Source organism: Oncorhynchus tshawytscha, linkage group LG01 (assembly GCF_018296145.1).
Source record: "Oncorhynchus tshawytscha isolate Ot180627B linkage group LG01, Otsh_v2.0, whole genome shotgun sequence".
Lineage (NCBI taxonomy): Eukaryota > Metazoa > Chordata > Actinopteri > Salmoniformes > Salmonidae > Oncorhynchus > Oncorhynchus tshawytscha.
Window position 1 is genome coordinate 72,696,549 of NC_056429.1, and position 27,155 is coordinate 72,723,703.

At 41.1% G+C, this 27,155-nt stretch overlaps 1 protein-coding gene across 4 annotated transcripts; it reads right to left on the bottom strand.

Annotated features, from left to right (window-relative positions):
• Positions 1-27,000, bottom strand: slc25a16 (solute carrier family 25 member 16). Of its 4 annotated transcripts, XR_002954386.2 has the most exons (10): positions 26,452-26,990; positions 25,866-26,000; positions 20,721-20,813; positions 20,276-20,473; positions 19,990-20,111; positions 19,797-19,863; positions 19,548-19,710; positions 19,311-19,379; positions 15,988-16,966; positions 1-19 (listed from the first exon to the last, which is right to left on the bottom strand). XR_002954386.2 is itself a non-coding variant. In XM_024429479.2 (9 exons), exons 2-9 carry the CDS (start codon positions 25,960-25,962, stop codon positions 16,810-16,812), a joined length of 966 nt encoding a protein of 321 aa, XP_024285247.1. In that variant the 5' UTR covers positions 25,963-26,000; positions 26,404-27,000; the 3' UTR covers positions 13,581-16,809. The 4 variants fall into 4 exon arrangements, 3 of the variants coding, with proteins under 3 accessions (XP_024285247.1, XP_024285235.1, XP_042181233.1); XM_024429479.2 differs by lacking the exon at positions 1-19 and having other exon boundaries at positions 13,581-16,966; positions 26,404-27,000; XM_024429467.2 differs by lacking the exon at positions 1-19 and having other exon boundaries at positions 13,581-16,966.
• Positions 27,001-27,155: the final 155 nt, after the last annotated feature.

Sequence of the window (27,155 nt, forward strand, 5' to 3'; positions counted from 1 at the left end):
CCGAAGAATTGAGGCAGTTCTGAGGGCAAAGGGATGGTGCAAATCCAATTAGGACGGTGTTCCTAATGTTTGGTATACTCAGTGTATAAAAGCTTCAGAAAGGTATTAGTAAAGGTTTTAGACATAATAAGGTATTATCAAATCCACTTCCTTTTCCCCATCACAGTTAATACTTCTTCTGTTTGATGAAAACATTACAGCTATGTTGGCTCCATTACATTATTTGGTTTCCAAATCATGAGCAGTGCACACCTGTATAGGTCAGCCGACTATTCTGCGGGAACACCCAAACAATCACTACGACTGAGGATCCAATGGGAACTTCCAATGTCAATATTCAACCAAATATCTATACTTACAGGGTTCATTTTACTAATGCTCCCAATGTTCCATTACCAATGAGAGGAGATGGAAACAGGCCGTATAGGTCTAATGGAATATATTATGCTATATATGGGACAGGGAAATGCCTCTGTGTTCCAAAATGATTACATTAAATAGGTCTAATATAGCCTGGTCCCAGAACTGATTGTGCCTTCTTGCCAATCCAAAATTACTATAGGAAGGTGGTAAGACAGATCTGGGACGAGGCTAGGTTTAATATAGGATGGGGAAAACAAGAGTGCAGAGATCATTCCATTGACAGTGAATACTCAGAAAGGCAGAGAGCAGCTCTCTAGCCAGTAATAGGCTACACATATTTACCAGTCAAATGTGCTGACATCAGACAACAAGTGTTGGATGGTTTCAAGAAAAATACATGCAAATATGGATTCCCACTATTTCACTGCTGGATACAGTATGATATACTAATATACTTCCATATTGTAGCAGTACTTTATGTGGTTTGGTTTGTTCCAGTCTCTCACTCACAACCAAGGAGTAGGCTGCAGTTGCACTGCCTAGATAGTCATCTAAAGTCAGTTGTGTGTCGATTGGATTGGTGGAGGGTAAACTGATCCTAGTTCAGTTACAGGCAGCTTCTACCTCAAGCCATGGAGGAATGAAGAAGCTCAATAACACCCAGCTTACTCTGCGATGTTATGCAGCAATCTAACCTTAATGTTACAGTTGTGTGTAAAGCAACTGGCAAGACAACACCCACAGCAGTCCTAATAGGGGGAACTGCAACATAATAACAGGTTTAGCCTACATATTCAAATTATATATTTATGTAGCTAATTTTGTTGGACAGCAATACATTTCTTACTTGATCAGTAAGCAAAATGTATGCACTCACTACTGTAAGTCGATCTGGATAAGATTGTCTGTCAAATGACTAATATAAACCACACAACCAAATCATAAGTACTGTATGAGAAATAAGAGCCTTTATTTTCATATTGACTCAATAAGACAACATTTAAGCGCAATTCAGATCTTTTATAATTCAGAAAATCAGAACAAGCAAAACTGACCATTTCTGCCTAAATGGACAAATAAAACTGGTTTAAAAAAAAGTAGTACCAAACAAATGATTTCCATTTCAGACAAAACCAAAATTCCCTTCCTGATATATTATTATAATATCGTCAAATACATTTATCAAAAATAGACAGACCTGAAGACAGGGAAGTTCTAGCCTGGTTACACTGCTGTGCTCATCATTGTCCAGACTGTAAGGTGAGCACAGCGTTTAGTCTGTTTTAACCAGGCTAGGATAGTTCATGTGTAGTCTCCTGTCAGGTTACAATGAGCAGCAGTGAGTTGACTCTACTCTTTAGGCCTGAATCCTGACAAGGTTTGGCTCAATTCAATTTTAATTCCGCAGGTAAACCAACATTCTAATTCTCATCATTGCTTTTCAATGAGGATAATTGGAATTGGGATTTCAGTTTACTTCCTGAATTGAAATGGAATTGACTTGGACTTTTGTGTCAACCATGTATCGATATAAAATGGGGGTGATTTACCTGAACATGTGAGTTACAAGCGTACAGGGGCAAGAAAAACTATTTTAACCTTTGGAAATACCTGGATTTATGCATCAACTGGTCATCAAATCTGATCTTAAACTTAAACTTAAACTTGCTTAAACTAATAACACACAAACAATTATACGTTTTTATGTCTTTATTGAACACACCGTGTAAACATTCACAGTGCAGGGTGGGAAAAGTATGTGAACCTTTGGATTTAATAACTGGTTGACCCTCCTTTGGCAGCAATAACCTCAAACATTTTCTGTAGTTGCGGATCAGACCTGCACAACGGTCAGGAGGAATTTTGGACCATTCCTCTTTACAAAACTGTTTCAGTTTTGTTTCATTATTATTCTTTACAAAATTGTTTCAGACATCCCAATATTATTGGGATGTCTGGTGTGAACTGCTCTATTGAGGTCATGCCACAGCATCTCAAATCGGGTTGATGTCAGGACTCTGACTGGGCCACTCCAGAAGGCGTATTTTCTTCTGTTGAAGCCATTCTATTGTTGATTTACTACTGTTTTGCGTTGTTGTCCTGTTGCATCACCCAACTTCAATTGTCGGACAGATACACCAACATTCGCCTGCAAAATGTATTGATAAACTTGGGAATTCATTTTTCCGTCAATGATAGCAAGCTGTCCAGGCCCTGAGGCAGCAAAGCAGCCCCAAACCATGATACTCCCGCCACCATATTTTACAGTTGGGATGAGTCTTTGATGTTGGTGTGCTGTGCCTTTTTTTCTCCACACATAGTGCTGTGTGTTCCTTCCAAACAACTCAACTGTAGTTATCTGTCCACAGAATATTTTTCCAGTAGCACTGTGGAACATCCAGGTGCACTTTTGCAAACTTCAGATGTGCAGAAATGTTGCAGCAGTGGCTTCTTCCATGGTGTCCTCCCATGAACACCATTCTTGTTTAGTGTTTTACGTATCGCAGACTCGTCAACAGAGATGTTAGCATGTTCCAGAGATTTCTGTAAATCTTTAGCTGACACTCTAGGATTCTTCTTAATCTCATTGAGAATTCTGAGCTGTGCTTTTGCAGTCATCTTTGCAGGACGGCCACTCCTAGGGAGAGTAGCAACAGTGCTGAACTTTCTCCATTTATAGACAATTCGTCTAACCGTGGACTGATGAACATCAAGGCTTTTAAAGATACTTTTCTAACCCTTTCGAGCTTTATGCAAGTCAACAATTCTTAATCTTAGGTCTGAGATCTCTTTTGTTTGAGGCATGGTTCACATCAGGCAATGCTTCTTGTGAATAGCAAACTCACATTTTATGAGTTTTTTTATAGGGCAAGGCAGCTCTAACCAACATCTCCAATCTCGTCTCATTGATTGGACTCCAGGTTAGCTGACTCCAATTAGTTTTTAGAGAAGTCATTAGACTAGGGGTTCACATACTTTTTCCAACCTACACTGTGAACGTTTAAATTATGTATTCAATATAGACCAGAAACATCCATAATTTGTGTGTTATTAGTTTAAGCACACTATGTTTTTCTATTGTTGTGACTTAGATGAATATCAGATCAAATTTGATGACCAATTTATGCAGAAATCCAAATAATTCCAAAGGGTTCACATAATTGTCCTGCCACTGTAGATCTGAAGTTAGGATTTTGGAACGTAGCGTTTCAACAGCATGATTTAGGCCTACAGAATAAACACATTACTACATTCATTACAGGAGCTCCACTTATTAATGCAACCAATCTCACTCTAAATAGACATTTACAGAGACAATTATGGTCCTTTGTAGCTCAGGGTAGTGGGTTCGATTCCCGGGACCACCCATTGTAAAATGTATGCACGCAGGACAAATTTTCTTTTATCCCAAGCTAAATAGCATACATTATACATCTAAAACCCATGTGAGGATTAACAAAACAGTTAACATGGCCACATTCAGTAAACACCAAATAGGATAAAACATTTTGAAATGGAAAAGGAGATGCTACTTCAATCTGAAAAGTGTTTGTCCTCAGACCTGGAGGGAAGCTAAAGTTATTTGACTACCCAAGAGCGGTAATGCGCCCTTTACTGATTCTCACAGCCAACCAATCAGTTTGCCAACCAATCAAAAAATTGGGTTTGACCACAGCTACAATGCTATTTCTCTGGACAAAGGAACACAAACGTTCAGCTTGCTTATAGAGTAGTGGAACTCAACATGTATTGAAATGACATTAATGATTTGTATGTTGTTAGACTTCAGTGCAAACTCCGATATTATTGACCATAATCTATAACTGAAAAAACGTGTTATGGCTTTACATCCTCTGCCATATCATGGGTTGAGTGCCATCTATCCAGTAGAGGGTTTTCTTCAATGGAAGATTCTATAATAGAGGAGAGATTGACCGCATCAATTCTTGTTTTTGTGAGAAACAATGTGTTAAAAATGCCAAAATGTCTGTATAATCAACTTACATATGCACTGTATGTCTGTCAGAGCTATTCGGAAAGTATTCAGACCCCTTGACTTTTTCCACATTGTTACGTTTCAGCCTTATTCTAAAATTGATTAAATAAGAAAATCCTGAATCTACACACAGTACCCCATAATGACAAAGAAAACAGGTTTTTACAAATAAAAAAACAGAAATACCTTATTTACATAAGTGTTCAGACACTTTGCTATGAGCCTAAAAATTGAGCTCAGGTACATCCTGTTTACATAGAAACATCTCAAGGATGATCAACAACATGATTGAGTCCACCTGTGGTAAATTCAATTGATTTGTCATGATTTGGAAAGGCACACACCTGTCTATATTAGGTCCCGCAGCTGACAGTGCATGTCAGTTCAAAAACCAAGGTGACCAAGAACCCGATGGTCACTGACAGAGCTCCAGAGTTCCTCTGTGGAGATGGGCGAAACATCCAGAAGGACAACAATCTCTGCAGAACACTACCAATTTATGGTAGAGTGGCAACAAGGAAGCCACTCCTCAGTAAAAAGGCACAAGACAGCCCGCTTGGAGTTTGCCAGAAGGCACCTAAAAAAAAAACTCTCAGACAATGTGAATAAGATTCCTCTGGTCTGAGTAAACCAAGACTGAACTCTTTGGCCTGAATGCCAAGCGCCACATCTGGAGGAAACCTAGCACAATCCCTTCGGGGAAGCCTGGTGGTGGTGGTGGCAGCATCATGCTGTGGGGAGATTTTTCAGTGGCAGGGACTGGGAGACCAGTCAGGAACGAGAGAAAGATGAACAAAGCAAAGTACAGAGAAATCATTGATGAAAACATGCTCCAAAGCGCTCAGGACTTCAGACTGGGGCAAAGGTTCACCTTCCAACAGGACAACAACCCTAAGCACACAGCTACAACAACGCAGGATTGGCTTCAGGACAAGTCTCCCGAATGTCCTTGAATGGCCCAGCCAGAGCCCAGACTTGAACCCGATCGAACATCTCTGGAGAGACCTGAAAATAGCTGTGCAGCAACGCTCCCCATCCAACCTGACAGAGCTTGAGATGATCTACAGGGAAGAATGGGAGAAACTCCCCAAATACAGGTGTGTCAAGCTTGTAGAATCATACCCAAGAAGACTTGTACTGTAATCACTGCCAAAGGTGCCAGAACAAAGTACTGAGCAAATGGTCTGAATACTTACAGTTGAAGTCGGAAGATTAAACATGTACATTTAAACTCAGTTTTCAAAATTCCTGACATTTAATCCTAGTAATCCTCCTGTCTTAGGTCAGTTAGGATCACCACTTTATTTTAAGAATGTGAAATGTCAGAATAATAGTAGAGAATTATTTATTTCAGCTTTTATTTCTTTCATCACATTCTCAGTGGGACAGAAGTTTACGTACACTCAATTAGTATTTGGTAGCATTGCCTTTAAATTGTTTAACTTGGGTCAAATGTTTCAGGTAGCCTTCCACAAGCTTCCCACAATAAGTTGGGTGAATTTTGGCCCATTCCTCCTGACAGAGCTAGTGTAACGGAGTCATGTTTGTAGGCCTCCTTGCTCGCACACGCTTTTACAGTTCTGCCCACAAATTTTCTAAAATTTAAATGGTCAGGGCTTTGTGATGGCTACTCCATTAACTTGACTTTGTTGTCCTTAAGCCATTTTGCCACAACTTTGGAAGTATGTTTGGGGTCATTGTCCATTTGGAAGACACATTTGCGTCCAAGCTTTAACTTCCTGACTGATGTCTTGAGATGTTGCTTCAATATATCCACATACTTTTCACCCTCATGATGCCATCTATTTTGTGAAGTGCACCAGTCCCTCCTGCAGCAAAGCACCCCCACAACATGATGCTGCCACCCCCGTGCTTCACGGTTGGGATGGTGTTCTTCGGCTTGCAAACCTCCCCCTTTTTCCTCCAAACATAACCATGGTCATTATGGCCAAACAGTTCTGTTTTTGTTTCATCAGACCAGAGAACATTTCTCCAAAAAGTACGATATTTGTCCCCATGTGCAGTTGCAAACCGAAGTCTGGCTTTTTTATGGCGGTTTTGGAGCAGTGGCGTCTTCCTTGCTGAGCGGCCTTTCAGGTTATGTCGATATAGGACTTGTTTTACTGTGGATATAGATACTTTTGTACCGGTTTCCTCCAGCATCTTCACAAGGTCCTTTGCTATTGTTCTGGGATTGACTTGTACTTTTCACACCAAAGTACGTTATTTTCTAGGAGACAGAATGCGTCTCCTTCCTGAGCGGTGTGACAGCTGCGTGGTCCCATGGTGTTTATACTTGCATACTATTGTTTGTACAGATGAACGTGGTACCTTCAGGCATTTGGAAATTGCTCCCAAGGATGAACCAGATTTGTGAAGGTCTACAATTTTCTTTCTGAGGTCTTGGCTGATTTATTTTTGATTTTCCCATGATGTCAAGCAAGTTTGAAGGTAGGCCTTGAAATACACCCACAGGTACATTTCCAATTGACTCAAATTATGTCAATTAGCCCTTCAGAAGCTTCTAAAGCCATGACATAATTTTCTGGAATTTTTCAAGCTGTTTAAAAGGCACAGTCAACTTAGTGTATGTAAACTTCTGACCCACTGGAATTGTGATACAGTGAATTATAAGTTCAATAATCCGTCTGTAAACAATTGTTGGAAAAATGACTTGTGCCATTCACAAAGTTGATGTCCTAACTGACTTTCTGTAACAAGAAATTTGTGGAGTGGTTGGAAAACGAGTTTTAATGACTCCAACCTAAGTGTATGTAAACTTGACTTCAACTGTATATAAATGTGATATTTTAGTTAATACATGTGCTAAAAAATAAAAATAAATAAACAGTTTTTGCTTTTGTCTTAAAATGTGGTATTGTATGTAGATTGATGAGGGGGGAAACGATGTAATCCATTTTAGAATAAGGCTGTAATGTAACAAAATGTGGAAAAGGTCAAGGGGTCTGAATACCTTCCGAATGCACTGTACTTACCCCACCAGACATCAAATAAAATTATTGGTCACATACACATGGTTAGTAGACGTTAATGCGAGTGTAGCGAAATGCTTGTGCTTCTAGTTCCGACCGTCCAGTAATATCTAACAATTCCTAACAATTTCACAACAACTAACTTATACACACACAAGTGTAAAGGAATGAATAAGAATATGTACATATACATATATGGATGAACGATGGCAGAACGGCATAGGCAAGATGCAGTAGCTGGTATAGAACACAGTATATACATATGAGATGAGTAATGTAGGGTATGTAAACATTATATAAAGTGGCATTGTTTAAAGTGACTAGTGATACATTTATTACATCCAATTTTTAAAGTGGCTAGAGATTTGAGTCAGTATGTTGGCAGCAGCATCTCAATGTTAGTGTTGGCTGTTTAACAGTCTGATGGCCTTGAGATTGAAAAACAGCTTCTGTCTCTCAATCCCAGCTTTGATGCACCTGTACTGACCTCGCCTTCTGGATGATAGTGGGGTGAACAGGTAGTGGTTCCGGTAGGGGTTCCGGTGGTTGTTGTCCTTGATGATCTTTTTGGCCTTCCTGTGACATTGGGTGGAGTAGGTGTCTTGGAGGGCAGGTAGTTTGCCTCCGGTGATGCGTTGTGCAGACCTCACTACCCTCTGGAGAGCCTTACGGTTGTGGGTGGAACAGTTGCCGTACCGGGCGGTGATACAGCCCGACAGGATGCTCTCGATTATGCATCTGTAAAAGTTTGAGGGTTTTAGGTGACAAGACAGATTTCTTCAGCCTCCTGAGGTTGAAGAGGCGCTGTTGTGCCTTCTTCACCACGCTGTCTGTGTGGGTGGACCATTTCAGTTTGTCCGTGATGTGTACGCAGAGGAACGTAAAACTTTCCACCTTCTCCACTACTGTCCCGTCGATGTGGATAGGGGGTGCACCCTCTGCTGTTTCCTGAAGTCCACGATCATCTCCGTTGTTTTGTTGACGTTAAGTGTGGGGTTATTTTCCTGACACCAGACTCCGAGGGCCCTCACCTCCTCCCTGTAGGCCGTCTTGTCGTTGTTGGTAATCAAACCTACTACTGTAGTGTCTTCTGCAAACTTGATGATTGAGTTGGAGGCGTGCATGGCCACGCAGTCATGGGTGAACATGGAGTACAGGAGAGGGCTGTGAACGCACCCTTGTGGGGCCCGTGTTGAGGATCAGACAGGGTAGAGATGTTGTTTCCTACACTCACCACCTGGGGGAGGCCCGTCAAAGTCCAGGACCCAGTTGCACAGGGCGCGGTTGAGACCCAGGGTCTTAATGACGAGTTTGGAGGGTATTATGGTGTTAAATGCTGAGCTGTAGTCGATGAACAGCATTCTTACAAAGGTATTCCTCTTGTCCAGGTGGGTTAGGGCAGTGTGCAGTGTGATTGAGATTGTGAACCAGGGGTCTCTTCACAGTCCCCAGGTCCAGAACAAATTCAAGAAAAAGTACAATATTATATAGAGACACGATTGCATGGAACTCCCTTTAATCTCATAGCGCAAATAAACAGCAAACCGGATTTAAATAAATAAATAAATAAAGCAACACCTCACTACGCCTCTCCCCCATCTGACTTAATTTTTGTGTGTATGTACAGTGAGGGAAAAAAGTATTTGATCCCCTGCTGATTTTGTACGTTTGCCCACTGACAAAGAAATTATCAGTCTATAAATTTAATGATAGGTTTATTTGAACAGTGAGAGACAGAATAACAACAAAAAAATCCAGAAAAACACATCAAAAATGTTATACATTTATTTGCATTTTAATGAGGGAAATAAGCATTTGACCCCTTTGCAAAACATGACTTAGTACTTGGTGGCAAAACCCTTGTTGGCAATCACAGAGGTCAGAAGTTGTGTGTGCAAACCTGGTGGTCAACTTCATTTCAGGAGGGATTTTGTCCCACTCCTCTTTGCAGATCTTCTTCAAGTCATTATAGGTTGAGAGGCTGACATTTGGCAATTCAAACCTTCCGCTCCCTCCACAGATTTTCTATTGGATTAAGGTCTGGAGACTGGCTAGGCCACTCCTTTGTTGCCTTGACCATGTGTTTTGGGTCATTGTCATGCTGGAATACCCCTCCACGACCCATTTTCAATGCCCTGGCTGAGGGAAGGAGGTTCTCACCCAAGATTTGACGGTACATGGCCCCGTCCATCGTCTCTTTGTTGCTGTGAAGTTGTCCTGTCCCCTTAGCAGAAAAACAGCCCCAAAGCATAATGTTTCCACTTCCATGTTTGACGGTGGGGATGGTGTTCTTGGGGTCATTGGCAGCATTCCTCCTCCTCCAAACAGAGCGAGTTGAGTTGATGCCAAAGAGCTCCATTTTGGTCTCTTCTGACCACAGCACTTTCCACCCGTTGTCCTCTGAATCATTCAGATGTTCATTGGCAAATTTCAGACGGGCATGTATATGTGTTTTCTTGAGCAGGGAGACCTTGCAGGCGCTGCAGGATTTCAGTCCTTCACGGCGTAGTGTGTTACCAGTTGTTTTCTTGGTGACTATGGTCCCAGCTGCCTTGAGATAATTGACAAGATCCTCCCATGTCGTTCTGGGCTGATTCCTCACCGTTCTCATGACCCTTGCAACTCCACGAGGTGAGATCTTGCATGGAGCCCCAGGCCGAGGGAGATTGACAGTTATTTTGTGTTTCTTCCATTTGCGAATAATCACACCAACTGTTGTCACCTTCTCACCAAGCTGCTTGGCGATGGTCTTGTAGCCCATTCCAGCCTTGTGTAGGTCTACAATCTTGTCCCTGAAATCCTTGGAGAACTCTTTGGACTTGGCCATGGTAGAGAGTTTGGAATCTGATTGATTGATTGCTTTTGTGGACAGGTGTCTTTTATGCAGGTAACAAGCTGAGATTAGGAGCACTCCCTTTAAGAGTCAGCTCGTTACCTATATAAAAGACACCTGGGAGCCAGAAATCTTTCTGATTGAGAGGGGGTCAAATACTTATTTCCCTCATGAAAATGCAAATCAATTTATAACATTTTTGACATGCGTTTTTCTGGATTTTTTTGTTGGTATTCTTCTGTCTCTCACTGTTCAAATAAACCTACCATTAAACTTATAGACTGATCATTTCTTTGTCAGTGGGCAAACATACAAAATCAGGAGGGGATCAAATACTTTTTCCCCCTCACTGTATGTACTGACATTTACAGTACCAGTCAAAAGTTTGGACACACCTACTCATTCAAGGGTTTTTCTTAATTTTTTAATATTTTCTACAATGTAGAATAGTTAAGACTTCAAAACTATTAAATAACAGATATGGAATCATGTAGTAACCAAAAAAGTGTTAAATCAAAATATATTTTAGATTATTTCGCCTTGACAGCTTTGCACATTCTTAGAATTCTCTCAACCAGCTTCACCTGGAATGCTTTTCCAACAGTCTTGAAGGAGTTCCCACATATGCTGAGCCCTTGTTGGCTGCTTTTCCTTCACTCTGCCGTCCAACTCATCCCAAACCATCTCAATTGGGTTGAGGTCAGGTGATTGTGGAGGCCAGGTCATCGGATGCAGCACTTCATCACTCTTCTTGGTCAAATAGCCCTTACACAGCCTGGAGGTGTGTTTTAGGTCATTGTCTTGTTGAAAAACGAATGATGATAGTCCCACTAAGCCCAAACCAGATGGGATGGCGTATCGCTGCAGAATGCTGTGGTAGCCATGCTGGTTAAGTGTGACTTGAATTCTAAATAAATCACAGACAGTGTCACCAGCATAGCACCCCCACACATCACACCTCCTCCATGCTTCACTGGGGGAACCACACATGCGGAGATCATCCGTTCACTTACTCTGCATCTCACAAAGACACGGTGGTTGGAAACAAAAAAAAATAATCACAAATTTGGACTCATCAGACCAAAGGACAGACTTCCACCGGGCTAATGGCCATTGCTCATGTTTCTTGGCCCAAGCAAGTCTCTTCTTCTTATTAATGTCCTTTAGTAGTGGTTTCTTTGCAGTAATTCGACCATGAATGCCTGATTCACGCCATCTCCTCTGAACATGTTGAGATGTGTCTGTTACTTGAACTCTGTGAAGCATTTATTTGGGCTGCAGTTAATTGCCGATTAACTCTAATGAACTTATTCTCTGCAGCAGAGGTAACTCTGGGTTTTCCTTTCCTGTGGCGGTCCTCATGAGAGCCAGTTTCATCATAGCGCTTGATGGTTTTTGCGACTGCACTTGAAGAAACTTTGAAAGTTCTTGAAATTGTCCAGATTGACTGACCTTCATGTCTTAAAGTAATGATGGACTGTCATTTCTCTTTACTTATCTGAGCTGTTCTTGCCATAATATGGACTTAGTCTTTTACCAAATAAGGCTATCTTCTGTATATTACCCCTACCTTGTCACAACTGATTGGCTGACATGCATTAAGGAAAGAAATTCCACAAATTAACTTAACCAGGAACACCATTTAATTGAATTGAATTCCAGGTAACTACCTCATGAAGCTGGTTGAGAGAATGGCAAGAGTGTGAAAAGCTGTCATCAAGGCAAAGGTTGGCTACTACTACTGAAGAACCGCAAATATAAAATATATTTTGATTTGATTAACACTTTTTTGGTTACTACATGACTCCATGTGTTATTTCATAGTTGATGTAGTCACGATTATTCTACAATGTAGAAAATAGTAAAAAAAGAAAAGAAAACCCTAGAATGAGTAGGTGTCCAAACTTTTGACTGGTACTGTATGTGCAACTGCTAGATGTGTGCACACACACACACACACACACACACACACATTATTATTTCATATTTTTTGGTGTTTTAATTTTTTTAATTAAATGTTTATATATATATATATATAAGTCTGTAATGTCTATGTTAACATTTTAAATGTACATACATTGCAGTTTTTTTTTCGTTATGTGTCAAGACTCCAGGAAGACTGGCTGTCATCCGCTAATGGGAATCATAATAAATGGATCTTTAAATTTTCATTTGAAAATGTTTTCTCCCGTTTATACCCACTGACCACAACCCCGGTTTCAGTCAAGTATGCACTGTTGTGTAAAGTTTTCTAGCACCAAAAGAACAAAACACCATAGAGTATAGTCTGAGCATCAATGATATGGGCTTAGAGGCAAAGGGCTGGGAGAAATCATAGGTAAACATAATCTCATAGGAGAGAGATGAGCATTGGGACAGGGCATTAGTGCTCCAAAGAAAGTATGGTTTTACTTTTTTGTTATAGCACTGTAACATGCAAGTACTACCTCCCCCTTTGTCGCTTGGCATTCATGTATCCACCACCTGTGAAAGTTTGAGGGTGCATCTCAATAGCCTAGTGTCTTCCTCGCCACGCATTCATCTGCACTGATCTGAACACACAGAATGGGTGAAAGCAATATGTAAAGCTGCCTATAGTGTTTTCCCTCACTACAGACTAGCCAGCCAAGTAGAAAAAGTAGCCATTCCTGGCCGAACGAGCTCCATTTTTGTGGCCTCTGGTACATTCTAATGCCTTGATTACATCTCAAATACACAGCAAAATTATTGAATACTTTATCAAGTATACATCCCAGATTGGTAAAATGAGTTGAGGTATTGTGTAAAAAGACATGACTTTACCATTTAAAATACAGAAGATGTGTGAATTCAGTGTATTGTTAGTTGTTTTGGATATGTTCTAGACTTATATGATCAGGGCTATTTTCTAAGTGGCAAACATTAAAACCTTTAACATTAATCTTAAGGGAAGACAGGTTTAAAGTTGTATTTACAGTTTTACTGCAATATATAAATTGCAAAAATTGTTTGTTGTTCAATTTAAAGTAAATAAGGCACATTATCTTGAAAAATAAATTGAAGTGTTATATCTTAATGATTTTACAGAAATTAATTAAAGTAAAATTAGCATATTTAGAACAAAATTAGGCTCTGCTCCACTACCCATTGTTCCTGCAGCGAGGATTCACCTTCTTCTTTGACTTTAAATTTTTTTTTTATACCAGTATGCAAAAGAGGGAGCCAAATGAACAGTTCTCTCACTGACGCGATTCGGTACAGTGACTTGTCACACTCCATTTTGCGCCACTATCTGGAAAGTCCCGACATGGACTTCATATCCTAGGAAAATACAAACGAGATCTTTGGTTACCTTGTCCAGGAGCGATCCCATGAACATATAACTACGTTGTATGATTTATGAATTTCAAAGGGATATAGGTGATCACTTTTATTCAGTCAGTTTGACACGTCAACATTTGCTGTTCGGTCGTCAATCAAAGCACTGTAAATAGCCTATGCATCACGATTCCGTGGCTGGCTATAGGAAACACACAAAATAAAACACATTTGCAAGAAAACAATAATTAGGCTCAGTGGATTTCGACTCATCGGTACCACGATGGAGGCGCATCTTGCTATCTGTAAAGAAATTTGACTTCAAACCAACCACAGCGCACACAAATCCCACAGGTACCTGGAGGTGAGACAGACAGCAGATTGTCAAACCAGCAGTGTTTCCCTGTCATCGCTCACATTGTGACTGACAAGCGCCTGTCCTATCAATATTGTTCATTCTTGCGCAGCGTTTCCCAAACTCGGTCCTGGGGATGTTTTGGTTTTTGCCCCTGCACTACACAGCAGATTAAATAATCAAAGCTTAATGATTTGTTTATTATTTGAATCAGCTGTGCAGTGCAAAAAAAGAAATGTGCACCCCTTGGGGTCCCAATGACAGAGTTTGGGCAACACTGTTCTAGTGGGAGAGGGACTTTTCTCAGACGTTTCTGAATAGCGAATTTAAACTTTTATAAATCAAAAGTAGCAGTTATTTTTTTAAGTGGAATAAGTCTGGGAAAAACAATGTGCCTACCAGGAAGTAGCTTTTACCCATCTAGCTCGTTCAGTGCAGGTGACGGAAAGTACAGTAGATTGGGAAAGGAAGCGACTTGAGACCAGTGAGATGTGCATTATGATTCTTATGACTTCCTTACATCATTTTGCTAAACAAAAGAAGAACAGAGCATATTGTCATGAAGCACTAGTACTGACCTCAGATCCCCCTCTTATTCATTATGATCGAAAATGCAAAACTGGTTGCAGAACACAGATGCTGCACAATGTACATTCAAACCAAGAGGAAAATGACATATCGAAAGTCATCATGATGATACATGGACAGATCAGAATTACATACGTCGCTGTAGTAGTGGTTATGAAGGCGTTGGACTTTATCATAACCGGAAGGTTGTGAGTTCAAACCCCTGAGTTGACAAGGTACAAATCTGTCGTTCTGCCCCAGAACAGGCAGTTAACCCACTGTTCCCAGGCCGTCATTGAAAATAAGAATGTGTTCTTAACTGACTTGCCTGGTTAAATAAAGGTAAAATTAAACATGCAGGGCAGATGATCGTTGTCGGTAAACGTATTACTGACTCATTGTGGACACCTTGTGGCCACACAGTCACACTACACTTTCATAAATAAACACAAAAAAGCCAAAAGTGCTAGTTTTCCCCCCTTGAAGTACTTAACTCAGGTTTCCATTTGGGTGCTTAAACTACATAGCAACTCTTACATAGGATACATTATATAGCACATCTTTTAATACTAGTGTCTAGATCTTGATCAGTAGCTGACAGATGCTTTCTACACCCCGCAACACACACCTGAACACAGGGAAATGTAGGCAAGAGGTAAAGAAAACACAACATGTTAAAACCACCACTGTCAGTCTATAACCTACCTCAGTTCATTGTCATCTCACAGGAACAATATCAAAATCATCCAACTGGAATTTCTGGGAAAGTTGGATTTTGCAACCCTGCTAGACTCTTTCCTCAACAGATATCCTCTTCGGGTAGGTACACAGCATCATTAGCCCGAGAACATGACTGTTTCTGCACGCTACACCACTGCCTTGTACCCAACATTTTCACGTTGTAGCCAATGACAAGCCGGCCTGGTTAAAGTAAAAACTGACTAGCAGCCATGGTTATTATGTCCAAGATGACGCCCTTTTCCCTATATAGTGCACTACTTTAGGCCAGAGGTGCACTATATAGGGAATAGGTTGGCATTTCAGACACTATGTGTCCTATGTCTCTGTTGCATTTAGATATATAGATTGGCAAAGTGCACCGAGGCTTTGTGGATAGGAACACAATACATAAATAGCAACTTGTATACAACAAGGCATTGGACCCCAAACCTGCACAGTAGAGAAGAGACTTACTACACACTAAACCCTGAATGGACACAAACACACACACGTCAATACCAAAGACAACACTCCTACAGATACACACCTGTTATATCTGTTAAACTGCATGGGGCAAACCTGTTTCAATGTCCGACAATAAGACTTTTTGGAGACCATCAAAATAATACAATTTGATGTTCAGTTTTGAACAAACTGAATGTGATGTTTTGGGATTTTATCATTTGGATTCTACTAAACTCAGGACGCTCAAAAAGCACAGTTCTGTGTTAAACACAAGCTTGGGGAGAGTGTTCTTAATTCTCATAAAATGTAGGAGTTGTCCTATAACTCTTATAAAAACGGACATATTACACATTTAAATCCTTGTCTCATTATTTTATGTGTCTAGGTTTGTACTCACAAGTGTCAGGTAGGTACATGAGGAAAAGAAGACCTCCGATTATGTTAAGGCAGATTGCCCAGTGTGACTTTCCCCTCCGTTATTGTCTGTGTGTCTTCTTAGGTAGGGTGGGAGGCAGTGTACAGAATTGGGTTGCCATGCCATTACCAACGACAGTTGTTAGGGGTTCATTGCACATAGCCACTCATCGAAGCAGAGGGAGTCATTGTCCATAGGTATCCATGGCAATAGTTGCCAGGGTGTTGTCCACAGCCACAGGTTGGGCGGTTTTAGAACAACATAAGAGGGAGAGAATCACAAAAGCAGGAGCTGAGAACAGAGAGGCACTGGATTGGCACTGCCAGTTGTTTGAGGCATTGCCATGGGGCCCAGTGCCTTCATCTGCTTTCCGACTGGGGCAAAGAGCGACTGGGCTCAGTGTGGCTCCAGTGGCTGAGCCTCAATGGCCTCCTCTGGTAGCAGAGTTCAATACCTCCAAGTGGAAGCCGAACTCCTTCAAACAGAAAAGGTTAACTAGGGTAAATTAACACATCTAATAAGGAATATTCAGGGCACTGAAAGACATTCAGAAAAATGTTGTCCAATTTATAGTTCCCCAGTCAGGTTGTGTTGAGATGCAGGGAGTTTTAAGGAAGTTCTTAAACATTTCAGAATGTATAGCCCCAATTGCCCAGATTGCTCTTGGTCAGGCTGTTTTGAGATAGACCGCTACTAGAGATCTTTTGCTCTCTAAACGTTTCAGAGTGTTTAGCCTTAGTGAACGTGCCCCAATCCAGCTATGCAGAGATGAAGGGTGGAGTTGGATGGATGGGGAGGGAGCAGCTAGTTGAGGTGGAGGGTTTGCTTCATGAACTCATAGGTGGTGAAGGCCACAGCCTGAGAGGGCACACAGCGGATGTAGTTGAGAGACAGCCCTCTGTACAGACCCTTCTTCATCCCATACTGACTGTACACATACTTCAGAGTCTTGGTCAGAGTACTGTAGAGGGAGACAAGTAGGAAGACAAAGTTACTCTTTATTTTACAGTGCGGGGCTTACCAGGTACTTATCAATTACATTGTAATATGTTCACTCATAATATAACATTTTGCCCCCCCAAACTCTATTTGTTAAATACGTTCAGAATAGGTTATTCTGCCAGTGCCAGTCTGTTTGGGCATTCTAAACCTCAAAGACAGAGCTGTTTAATACAGACCCAGTACACAGGCTCGGGACTGACATCATCTAAAACACAAGCTCTCATTGTATGGAGTAGAATATAGTAACTCAGTCTTACTCTCAGGGAGTGGTCTATTCTTGCCCTGACAACCCAGAGGTTGTCCACCTCTAGAAAATCATTATTACGAGGATAAATTCTAGAAGCATAGTGTCAGGTGGTGAAGTATTTCTACTGCCACTGTGAAGCAGGCAAACTTTGAAAGGCATGTCTGGTACAAAGCTGTAGTCTTCTGGAAGACCAACCAGGGCTTAGGACTCAATAATACACTCCACAAAACTCACAGGGTCCAGGGTAGTCTCCAGATTTCCATACAGTTCCTGTACCATACTGGGCTATGCGGTATAACCAGCAGTGCACACAAGGGGTGTAAATAAATAAATGACAGTCAAAAGTTTGGATACACCTACTCATTTCCATGTTTTTCTTTATTTTACTATTTTCTACATTGTAGAATAATAGTGAAGACATCAACAGTATGAAATAATACATACGGAACCAGAGTGAAGTATTCACACCTCTGAGTCAATACTTTGTAGAAGCACCTTTGGCCAGCGATTACATCTATGTCTTTCTGGGTAAGTCTCTAAGAGCTTTCCACACCTGGATTATGCAACATTTGCCCATTATTCTTTTCAAAATTCTTCAATTGCTAGACAACCGTTTTCAGGTCTTTCAGTTTACAAGTATACCATAACATGATGCTGCCACCACTGTTCTTGAAAATATGGAGAGTGGTACTCAGTAATGTGTTGTATTTGCCCCAAACATAACACTTTGTATTTAGGAGAAACATTTCTTTGCCACACATTTTTCAGTATTACTTTAGTGCCTTGTTGCAAACAGGATGCATGTTTTGAAACATTTTTTTCTGTACAGGTCTCCTTTTCACTCTGTCAATTAGGTTACTATTGTGGAGTAAGTACAATGTTGTTGACGCATCCTCAGTCTATCACAGCCATTAAAGTTTAACTGTTTTAAAGTCAATATTGGCCTCATGGTAAAATCCCTGAGTGGTTTCCTTCCTCTCCGGCAACTGAGTTAGGAAGGACGCCTTTATCTTTGTAGTGACTCGGTCTATTTATTTACCATCCAAAGTGTACGGTAATTAATAACTTCAGCATGTGCAACGGGATATTCAATGTCTACTTTACCCATCTACCAATTGGTGCCCTTCTTTGCAGGACATTGGAAAACTTCCCTGGTCTTTGTGGTTGAATCTGTGTTTGATATTCACTCCTCGACTGAGGTACCTTACAGATAATTGTATGTATGGGGTAAAGAGATGAGGTAGTCATTCAAAAATCATGTTAAACACTATTATTGCACAAAGAGGGAGTCCAAGCTATTTATTATGTGACTTGTAAAGCAAATATTTACTCTTGAACCTAGGTCCTGAACACAACAAAATGTGGAAAAAGTCAAGGTGCGTGAATACTTTGAAGGCACTATCAAAGTACTAGTGAATTCCCAAAGCGGACGTTAGCTAAATGCCAACACGATCAAGCGAACATAATGTGATTGCAAGGACAAAGAACCCAGCTCATACAACTATCTCAAAAGGCTACTCACACTTGATCTAGGAGGGGGATGATTGTCTCCACTGTAACCAAGAAGCAAGATCTTGCAAGCTAGCCACCTATAGCTAGCAAGTTAGCAAACCAAATGCATGGCTGAAGCCCTGACTGGAGAATTAGATAGTTAACATAAAGTTAGAAGATATTTTGCTGGCAAATATTAGTAGTGAATTGCAAGTGTAACTTGATCACCTCTCTTTCTTCTGCTGAACAACAGTGGATCATCACATCACAAAACCTCAATTTTCTCCATGTAGCTCTTTGTAGACAAACATACTATGTGACTGGTTCAATTGACATTATGAATAAAAATGTAAATAATAGAAATTGGGGAGGGTATTGAAAATCATACAGCTATTTCAAAGTACCCCAGTATACAGTATATCCAGTACACCCTAAGTCTAGTTCAGGGTACTTTTGCCTTTTAGAATTAGATTATATGGAAATAGAAACCACATCCTAGATCAGCACTTCATTTTGTAATACAAGCTCTGGGTTTGGAGAGGAAGGGATAAATGGTGCCACTTACAGACATTTGTCAGAATCAGGAAGCACCACTCCTAACTGCATCCTTCTCCTGGCAACATCTAGAGGATAGCTGGGAGAGGAGACGGGGAAGAGAAGGGGGGGACAGAGAGAGAAAGAGAGTGCAAATGAGTTAACCAACCAATTAACCACCCCTCCACAGAGCAGTTGACGCAAGTCTTTAAAATCCAATGAATCGATCAGTCAAACACCCAATCAATCAGTCAATCAATCAACCTACGAAATGGTCTGTGCGATAGCTCCAGCCACCCCTCCACAGAGCAGGTTGACATGGGTCTTCAGCACCATCACCTCTGGGTTGTCTGAGGACGGTCGCCCCAATAGCTCTGGGAAGTGGGCCAGACCTAGACTCTTCAGTGTGCCGAAGGTAAAGAACGAGAACCCTGGAGGATGGAGGGCAGAAGAAATGAGGCCCACAAAACTCAACAGAAAGTTCTTGACAACACTGTGTGTGTGTGTGCATGGTCACCTGCATATGGAGCCATGCCTATAAGGGTTGGGATGAGACCCTTGTAGAAGCCAGGGATGCCTCCTTCCTTTAAAAAGAGAACACCAACAGCTGAGCCTCAACTCAAGATACACACAAACACAGGAGGGAAACTTGCACACCGCTCTCAAATTACAGGTATAATTTTAAACTGAGAGGAACAAATAAAAGGCACCTTTAGGTATATCGTCTGAAAGGCATTTCCGATGCCTGTGTAGCGATGGTGTCCTTTCACCTGATATGCCAGACGGGCTCTTATCACATCCAAAGGGTACGTACATATCACTGCTGTCATCCCTAAGCAACAAAACAACATGGTCAGATACAACAACAGTTAAGTATATTGTATCTACTGTGGAAACTATTGTTGTTGAAAAATAATCAGGAATGAGGAAGTATCTTCTCTGCATTATACAGGCCTCCTATTGTCTTTTTTGGATTCTTCCCACTGATCCTCTCACCTGCCATAGAACCGGCCATTAGCCTGTGGATGTGTCCAGAGATGCCCAGCTGTTTACTGAGGATCTTCTTGTATTTGTCGAAGGCCATGAACTGGATGGCTCCGTAGGGGAATATCCTGACCATCATAGCCCCATTGCCTTTATACAGCCCCAGGTAACCCTCCTTCTTTGGTACAGCACGGAGAGTGGCTACCACTCCTACAGGAGAGAGGGGAGAGAGAGAGAGCAAAGGACAAAAAGAAGAAAGATCAGTGTGATGACATTGCTTAGTTTCCGGTGCCACCTGGTGTAAGATAAAACATCTGACTAATTAAACGGGACATGATACATTTACATGGGAGGGGGAATACATCAGTGGCACTGACAAACCAATTGACAACCAACAGACATGCTTACAGGAAGAGGAACACTCCATTTCAGAACAGCAGAGTTATATAAACCTTACCCAGATCTTTGTAGTGGGGGCTATGGGCTTGCAGTAGGATCTTTACTCTGTCCAGAGGAGCGATGGTGGACTTGGCACAGCATCCAGCTACACCTAAACACACCCAGAGAGATACAGACACCCACAACATGAGCATCTCTGAGCTGGACTGAGTAAAATAAACATTACATTAATCTGCAGATAATTATCTGTTAGATGCATGTTTGCTAAAACCGGAATCTAGACGCGTTAGCTTGAATTAGTGCATATTACACGGAACAACATTTGCACAAAAAGCTTTTTTCTCTCAAATTTTGTGCACAAATTTATTTACATCCTCTGTTAGTGAGCATTTCTCCTTAGCCAAGATAATCCATCCACCTGACAGGTGTGGCATATCAAGAAGATGATTAAACAGCATGATCATTACACAGGTGCACCTTGTACTGGGGACAATAAAAGGCTACTCTAAAATGTGCAGATTTATCATACAACACAATGCCACTGATGTCTCAAGTTAAGGGAGCGTTCAATTGGCATGCTGACTGCAGGAATGCCCACCAGAGCTATTGCCAGATAAATTAACATTACATTTTCTACCACAAAACTGTTTCCAATGATGTTTTAGAGAATTTGGCAGTAAGTTCAACCGGCCCTTTTGTTGGGAAAAACGTATTCTGATTGGCTGGGCCAGGATCACCAGCGGGTGGGCCAGGCAGCCAAGTGGGTGGGCTTATGCTCTCCAAGGCCCACCCATGGCTGCAACCATGCCCAGTCATGTGAAATCCATAGATTAGGGCCTAATGAATTTATTTTAATGAACTCAGTAAAATCTTTGAAATTGTTGCATGTTGCATTTATATTTTTACTCACTATAGATCACTTTGGATTTGTCATGAAGTTTCTGGTCATGGATCAAGTTGGCCCATGAAATTGAGAGTGGATCTAAATGTTTTTCCTCAAGCCTGGACTATCGGACCACGATCTTATTACGTTTCCAATCGCAACAAATAATTTGGTTGGTCACCAACCAAGGACTATCAAAAGCTGCGCTGTAAATTCTCAGAAAACAGTAGTTAAGATGGAGAGAAGTCTGTCCATAATAAAGCGCTGTTTTTGTAAGAAGTGTTGACATGCTGAATGCACCAAGCTGTCTGTTTAAACTACTTGAACACAGCTCAGACACCCATTCATACCCCACAAGACATGTCACCAGAGGTCTCTTCACAAATCGCCAAGTGAACAGACTATGGGAGGCGCACAGGACTACAAGGAACTCTATTTCACATCAGGTAACTGATGCAAGCAGTAGAATCAGATGTTTTTTTAAAACAGATAAAAAGACCCCTTCTGGAACAGTGGAGACTGAAGACACACACGATAAGACACACACTGTACACATACATGGATTTTGTAATGTAGATATTCGGGCTCCCGAGTGGTGCAGCGGTTTAAGGCACTGCATCTCAGTGCAAGAGGTGTCACTACAGTCCCTGGTTTGAATCCAGGCTGTATCACATCCGGCCATGATTGGGAGTACCATAGGGTGGAGCACAGTTGGCCCAGGGACGTCCAGGTTTGGCCGGGGTAGGCCATCATTGTAAATAAAAATGTGTTCTTAACAGACTTGCCTAGTTAAATAAAGGATCAATTAAAATATAATAAAAGGTTCAATTAAAATATAAATAATAAGTGATAGAGTAGTGGCCTGAGGGAATATACTTAATGTGTTGTGAAAAGTTACGAAATGTAATATTTGTATATACCTGCCTTAATGTAGCAGCAGCTAATGGGGATCCTTAATAAATACAAAGATTCCTAGATGCCCTTCCAGACTCCCTCCACCTACCCAAGGACATTAGAGTACAAAAATCAGTTAAGCACCTAACTGAGGATCTAAATTAACCATGCATAATACCCTAGATGCGGTAGAACCTGCTAAAAACAAATTGTCACAAAAAACTAGCTCCCTGGTATACAGAAAATACCTGAGCCCTGAAGCAAGCTTCCAAAAAATTGGAATGTAAATTGCGCTACACCAAATTGGAAGTCAAATCCAACTAGCTTGGAAGGACAGTACCATGCAATATCGAATAGCCCTCACTGCTGCTCGACCAACCTACTTTTCCAACCTGATTGTAGAGAATAAAACAACGATAAATTCAATGTTTTAAACTGTCGCAAAGCTAACGAAAAAGCAGCATTCCCCAAGTGAAGTTGGCCTTCACATCAGCAGTGATAAATTCATTAATTTCTTTGACAGAAAAAAAATCATGATCATTAGAAAACAAATGACTGAATATGCGTAATACTGCTAGGACCTCAGATCAATGGAAACACTCAAGTGTTTTACAGCAAATTTTCTCCAATTCTACACATTTTGCCATAGGGTGGAGCGAAACTTTTGCATTTTTGAATATGATATCTGAGTGAGGCTGACTAACAAAATAAAGTGGGCCCCCCTGGCCGGTAATTCGACCATGATTATTATAATGTTTACATACAGTGCTAGATAACAGGAACCGGAGTTCACAGATGATAAAAAAAGTATACTTATTTGATTTATTTAACAAAGTTATGAAACACTCAATGTGAAAGAAACATTTCCCCCTTATACTCAAAAACTGGTTGTGCCATCTTTAGCTGCAATGACAGCAAACAAATGCTTCCTATAGTTGTTGATCAGTCTCTCACGTCGCTGTGGATGAATTTTGGCCCACTCTTGCATGCAGAACTGCTTTAACTTAGCGACATTCGTGGGTTTTCCCAGTATTAAATCTGCTCGTTTCAAGTCTTGCCACAACATCTCAATTAGGATTAGGTCAGGACTTTGACTAAGCCATTCCAAAACTAAAAAAACAATTTCATTTAGACTTCATTGTGTGTTTCGGATCATTGTCTTGCTGCATGACCCAGCTGTGCTACAGCTTCAGCTCACAGACGCCTGGCATTCTCATGTAGAATTATCTGATCATAGAAGGAACTATGAATTCTGCTTTTTAAGGCAAGTCATCCAGGACATGAGGCCACAAAGTTGACTCAAGTTTGTCAAAAAGCACCTGGAAGCATCTGGATGATCACCAAGACTCTTGGAAGAAATGTCTATGGTCAAATGAGTCAAAAGTATAACTTTTTGGATGACAAGGGTCCCATTATGCCTGGCGAAAACCAAACACTGCATTCCACAGTAAGAACCTTCCACCAACAGTCAAGCATGGTGGTGGTAGTGTGATGGTTTGGGGATGCTTTGCTGCCTTAGGAGCAGGACGACTTCCACTTCCGACAGAGTATTTTGTGTAGATCGACAAAAGAAATTACACTTAAAAGAAAAAAAAAATTGTAATCCCACCTCGTAACATAACCAAATGTGAAAAAAGGGATGTAAATACTTTATGAAGGCTACAACCTTTGTCTGTTGTAATGGATATTGCAGTTGCACAAGCAGGACGCAGTCCCTACACTTTTGACACATTTCGTGTGATGATGTAAGATCATCTTTATAGCTGCTGCCATTAGTTCCTGAAAAAAGAACACTACTTGACTGCCTGTCTAAAAAGAGAGTCTGACAATTGGCAAGTTCGTTTTGCGTCGCCCTGTGCCATAGTTATGCCATATATGCTGATATCGTGGCGAGAGTAAAAAGCTACATGTAACTCAGCAGCTAAGAAGAAAATGTAATCACTAGACTGCGCCTGCTTGTGTCGTAATTATGTTTGTAATACTGACAACAAAGTTTGTAAGAACTCCTGAAAATATAACATGAAATAGTGCTTATGCTTACTGAGGCATGGAATGCAATAGGTTGAACAGTTGCGTGTACAACATGAAGTTTGTAGGCTACATCAGTGACCAGACAAAAGCAATCAAGGAGGTGGTAGCGGCTGTGGAGCACTCAACACTGCAGCTAAGTAGGCACCGGAGTGGGAAATCGGCCAAGTAAAAATAAAAATTCTACACATGCACAGAAATATCCATATTTTTAGTCTGGGCAAACAGAGAGAAACTCTGTATCCATAGCTTCTCCATATAATTTAACAATTCAATTTCACGTCATGCTGTTGTAACTGGTGTGAAATGGCTAGCTAGTTAGCGGGGTGCGCGCTAATAGCATTTCAATCAGTAACGTCACTCGCTCTGAGACCTTGAAGTAGTTGTTCCCCTTGCTCTGCGGCTTTTGTGGAGTGATGGGCAACGATGCTTCATGGGAGGCAGTTGTAGATGTGTGCAGAGGGTCCCTGGTTTGAGCCCAGGTAGGGGCGGGGAGAGGGACGGAAGCTATACTGTTCAAATAAAGAATTATAATTTACCGGCTTCACTCAGTTATTTACTACAGAAAAAGGGAGTGGGTTTTGTCAGGAAATCTCTGTGAATCTTCATAACCCTGTTCCAGTTATTCAACCTTTGACTGTACCTATTTCATTTCTGGATCTCTGGTGAGGTTAAACCATTATTTTAAAGCAGTGATTGCCTACTGGCGGCCCAGGGAAGGCCCTCTGACAACTCAGTCAGGGTTTCAACATACTGATGCAAGTTAGAATAGTAGAATACACAAAGTGCAATTTTGAAATTTGGTTGTGCAACAGCAGTTTCTCTCTTGTTATGTCAGTCACTGATAGTCACTCAATTAGCCCATGTCAGCTAACCTTTTTTAGATTGGTAAATTAGTCTAGTGGCCAGCTATCTAAACTTAGTATTCATGGTTGAATAATTGGCAGGGGGGCCCACATTGATTTTGTTAGTCAGTCTCACTCAGATAACATATTAAAAACTGCAAACATTTGTCTCCACTCTATGGCAAAATGTGTAGGATTATAGGAAATTAGCAAATGTTCCTCTCCAACACATGTCGAAATGTGTAGAATTGCAGAAAACTTGCTTTAAAAATCCAAAATTGTCTCTATGCACCATGGCAGAATGTCTAGAATTGCACAACATGAACTAAAACAAAAAAGTCTCTGCCTTCAAGAGGGGGGCTGCTAAAATGTTTTGCTCTCGATGTGGTGGTGTTGCCCATCCCTGATTTTGATTATAGTAGTCCGTTATTGCTGGACAGAAAGCATGCACGCCATGCAGCTCAGCAGTACCAGGGTTTGTGTCACTGGATGTGCACTACTGTATGTTCTGTATTGCATTATAATCACTAGTTAAGTCTGCAGCCACACTTACCTCCAGCTACGAAGGAGCGGACAAAGTGATAGTCCCCCTGAGAGTGGTTGGGGATTGCAGGACGACCAGGGGTGGAGACTGCAGCCTCAGTTGCCATGATGTGTGTGTTCAATCAGGACCCTAATGCAGCCATAACTATGTAAAGAATTTAAAAAAACAGACATATAATTACCTTTACACCCACAATTAAAAAGGATATCCCTCGACATCACAGTTGGACAGCCAATAAGAGGGGGGCACATGATGATGAGGCATAACGTTGTATGTAACGTTAACGTCAGTTGATCACTGAAGCAAAGTATAAATCAAGACATGATGTGGTTTGGCTAGCTAAGTAGATACTAGCCGGCTAGTCACGTATCAAAAAAAAACTAGCCCTAGTAGCTAGTAGTAACTGTCATTGAACGTAGCTAACGTTAGCTATCACTGAAGTCGACCTAACCGTTATCGTGTTACCGTCAGCAGATTAACTTTTAACTAGCTAGCTAAATACAATTTTCAATCTACCATTGAATGGACTGTTCAAACAGTTACTCACAGTTCAATCGACTGTTGCTGTATTGATAACGTATATTAGCCTTCTTACCCGCTGCAAGGTCAACACTGTCAGATGAACGAACGTTGCACAATGGAGCTAGCGGGCGCGTTAGCATTTGCAGGCAGCCTCAGGCCCTTCCGGATTCCCCAAGTAAACAAACATGCTTAGCGGGCGCTCGCAGAGACAACTTCACCGAGCGACAAGTCTGTTAGTTCAGTTTTCGGTCCCTGTTTTTGCAAGTCATCCGTAGCTAATTAATAGCCAAAAGTTATTAGAAAAACAGCAACAAAACCAGTTTTCTACCTGGATTAAATGTATGAAGGGTGAAGGCACGTGTTTTTATGATCACCAACCACTAGTGCCCTTTATCGTGCACAGATCGAGAGTTGCACCGGCGCATGTCAATGACGTCACGGATCAAATAAAATAAAGTGCACAATAAAACCATAAACGTGTCAATTAATAATAACATGTCAACATACTGCCCAAACACTTTATCATTTGCTAAATATTGGGCATATAGCACTTGTGTGGAGCAGGTTAGTGTTTTAAAGGTGTTATTATTACACAGTTGTAAAACAGTTATTAACTTTAATACAGACTATGAAGCAGAATATCAGCTTGTTTAAGGGTTGTCTATAGGGTTTGAAGTAGTTTGATAGAAGTTAGATACTTATACTAATTAGAGAAAGTGGACAAACGTGAATTCCATTCCAGGTTTTCCCGATTACTCTTTACTCCAGAGCTGAGTT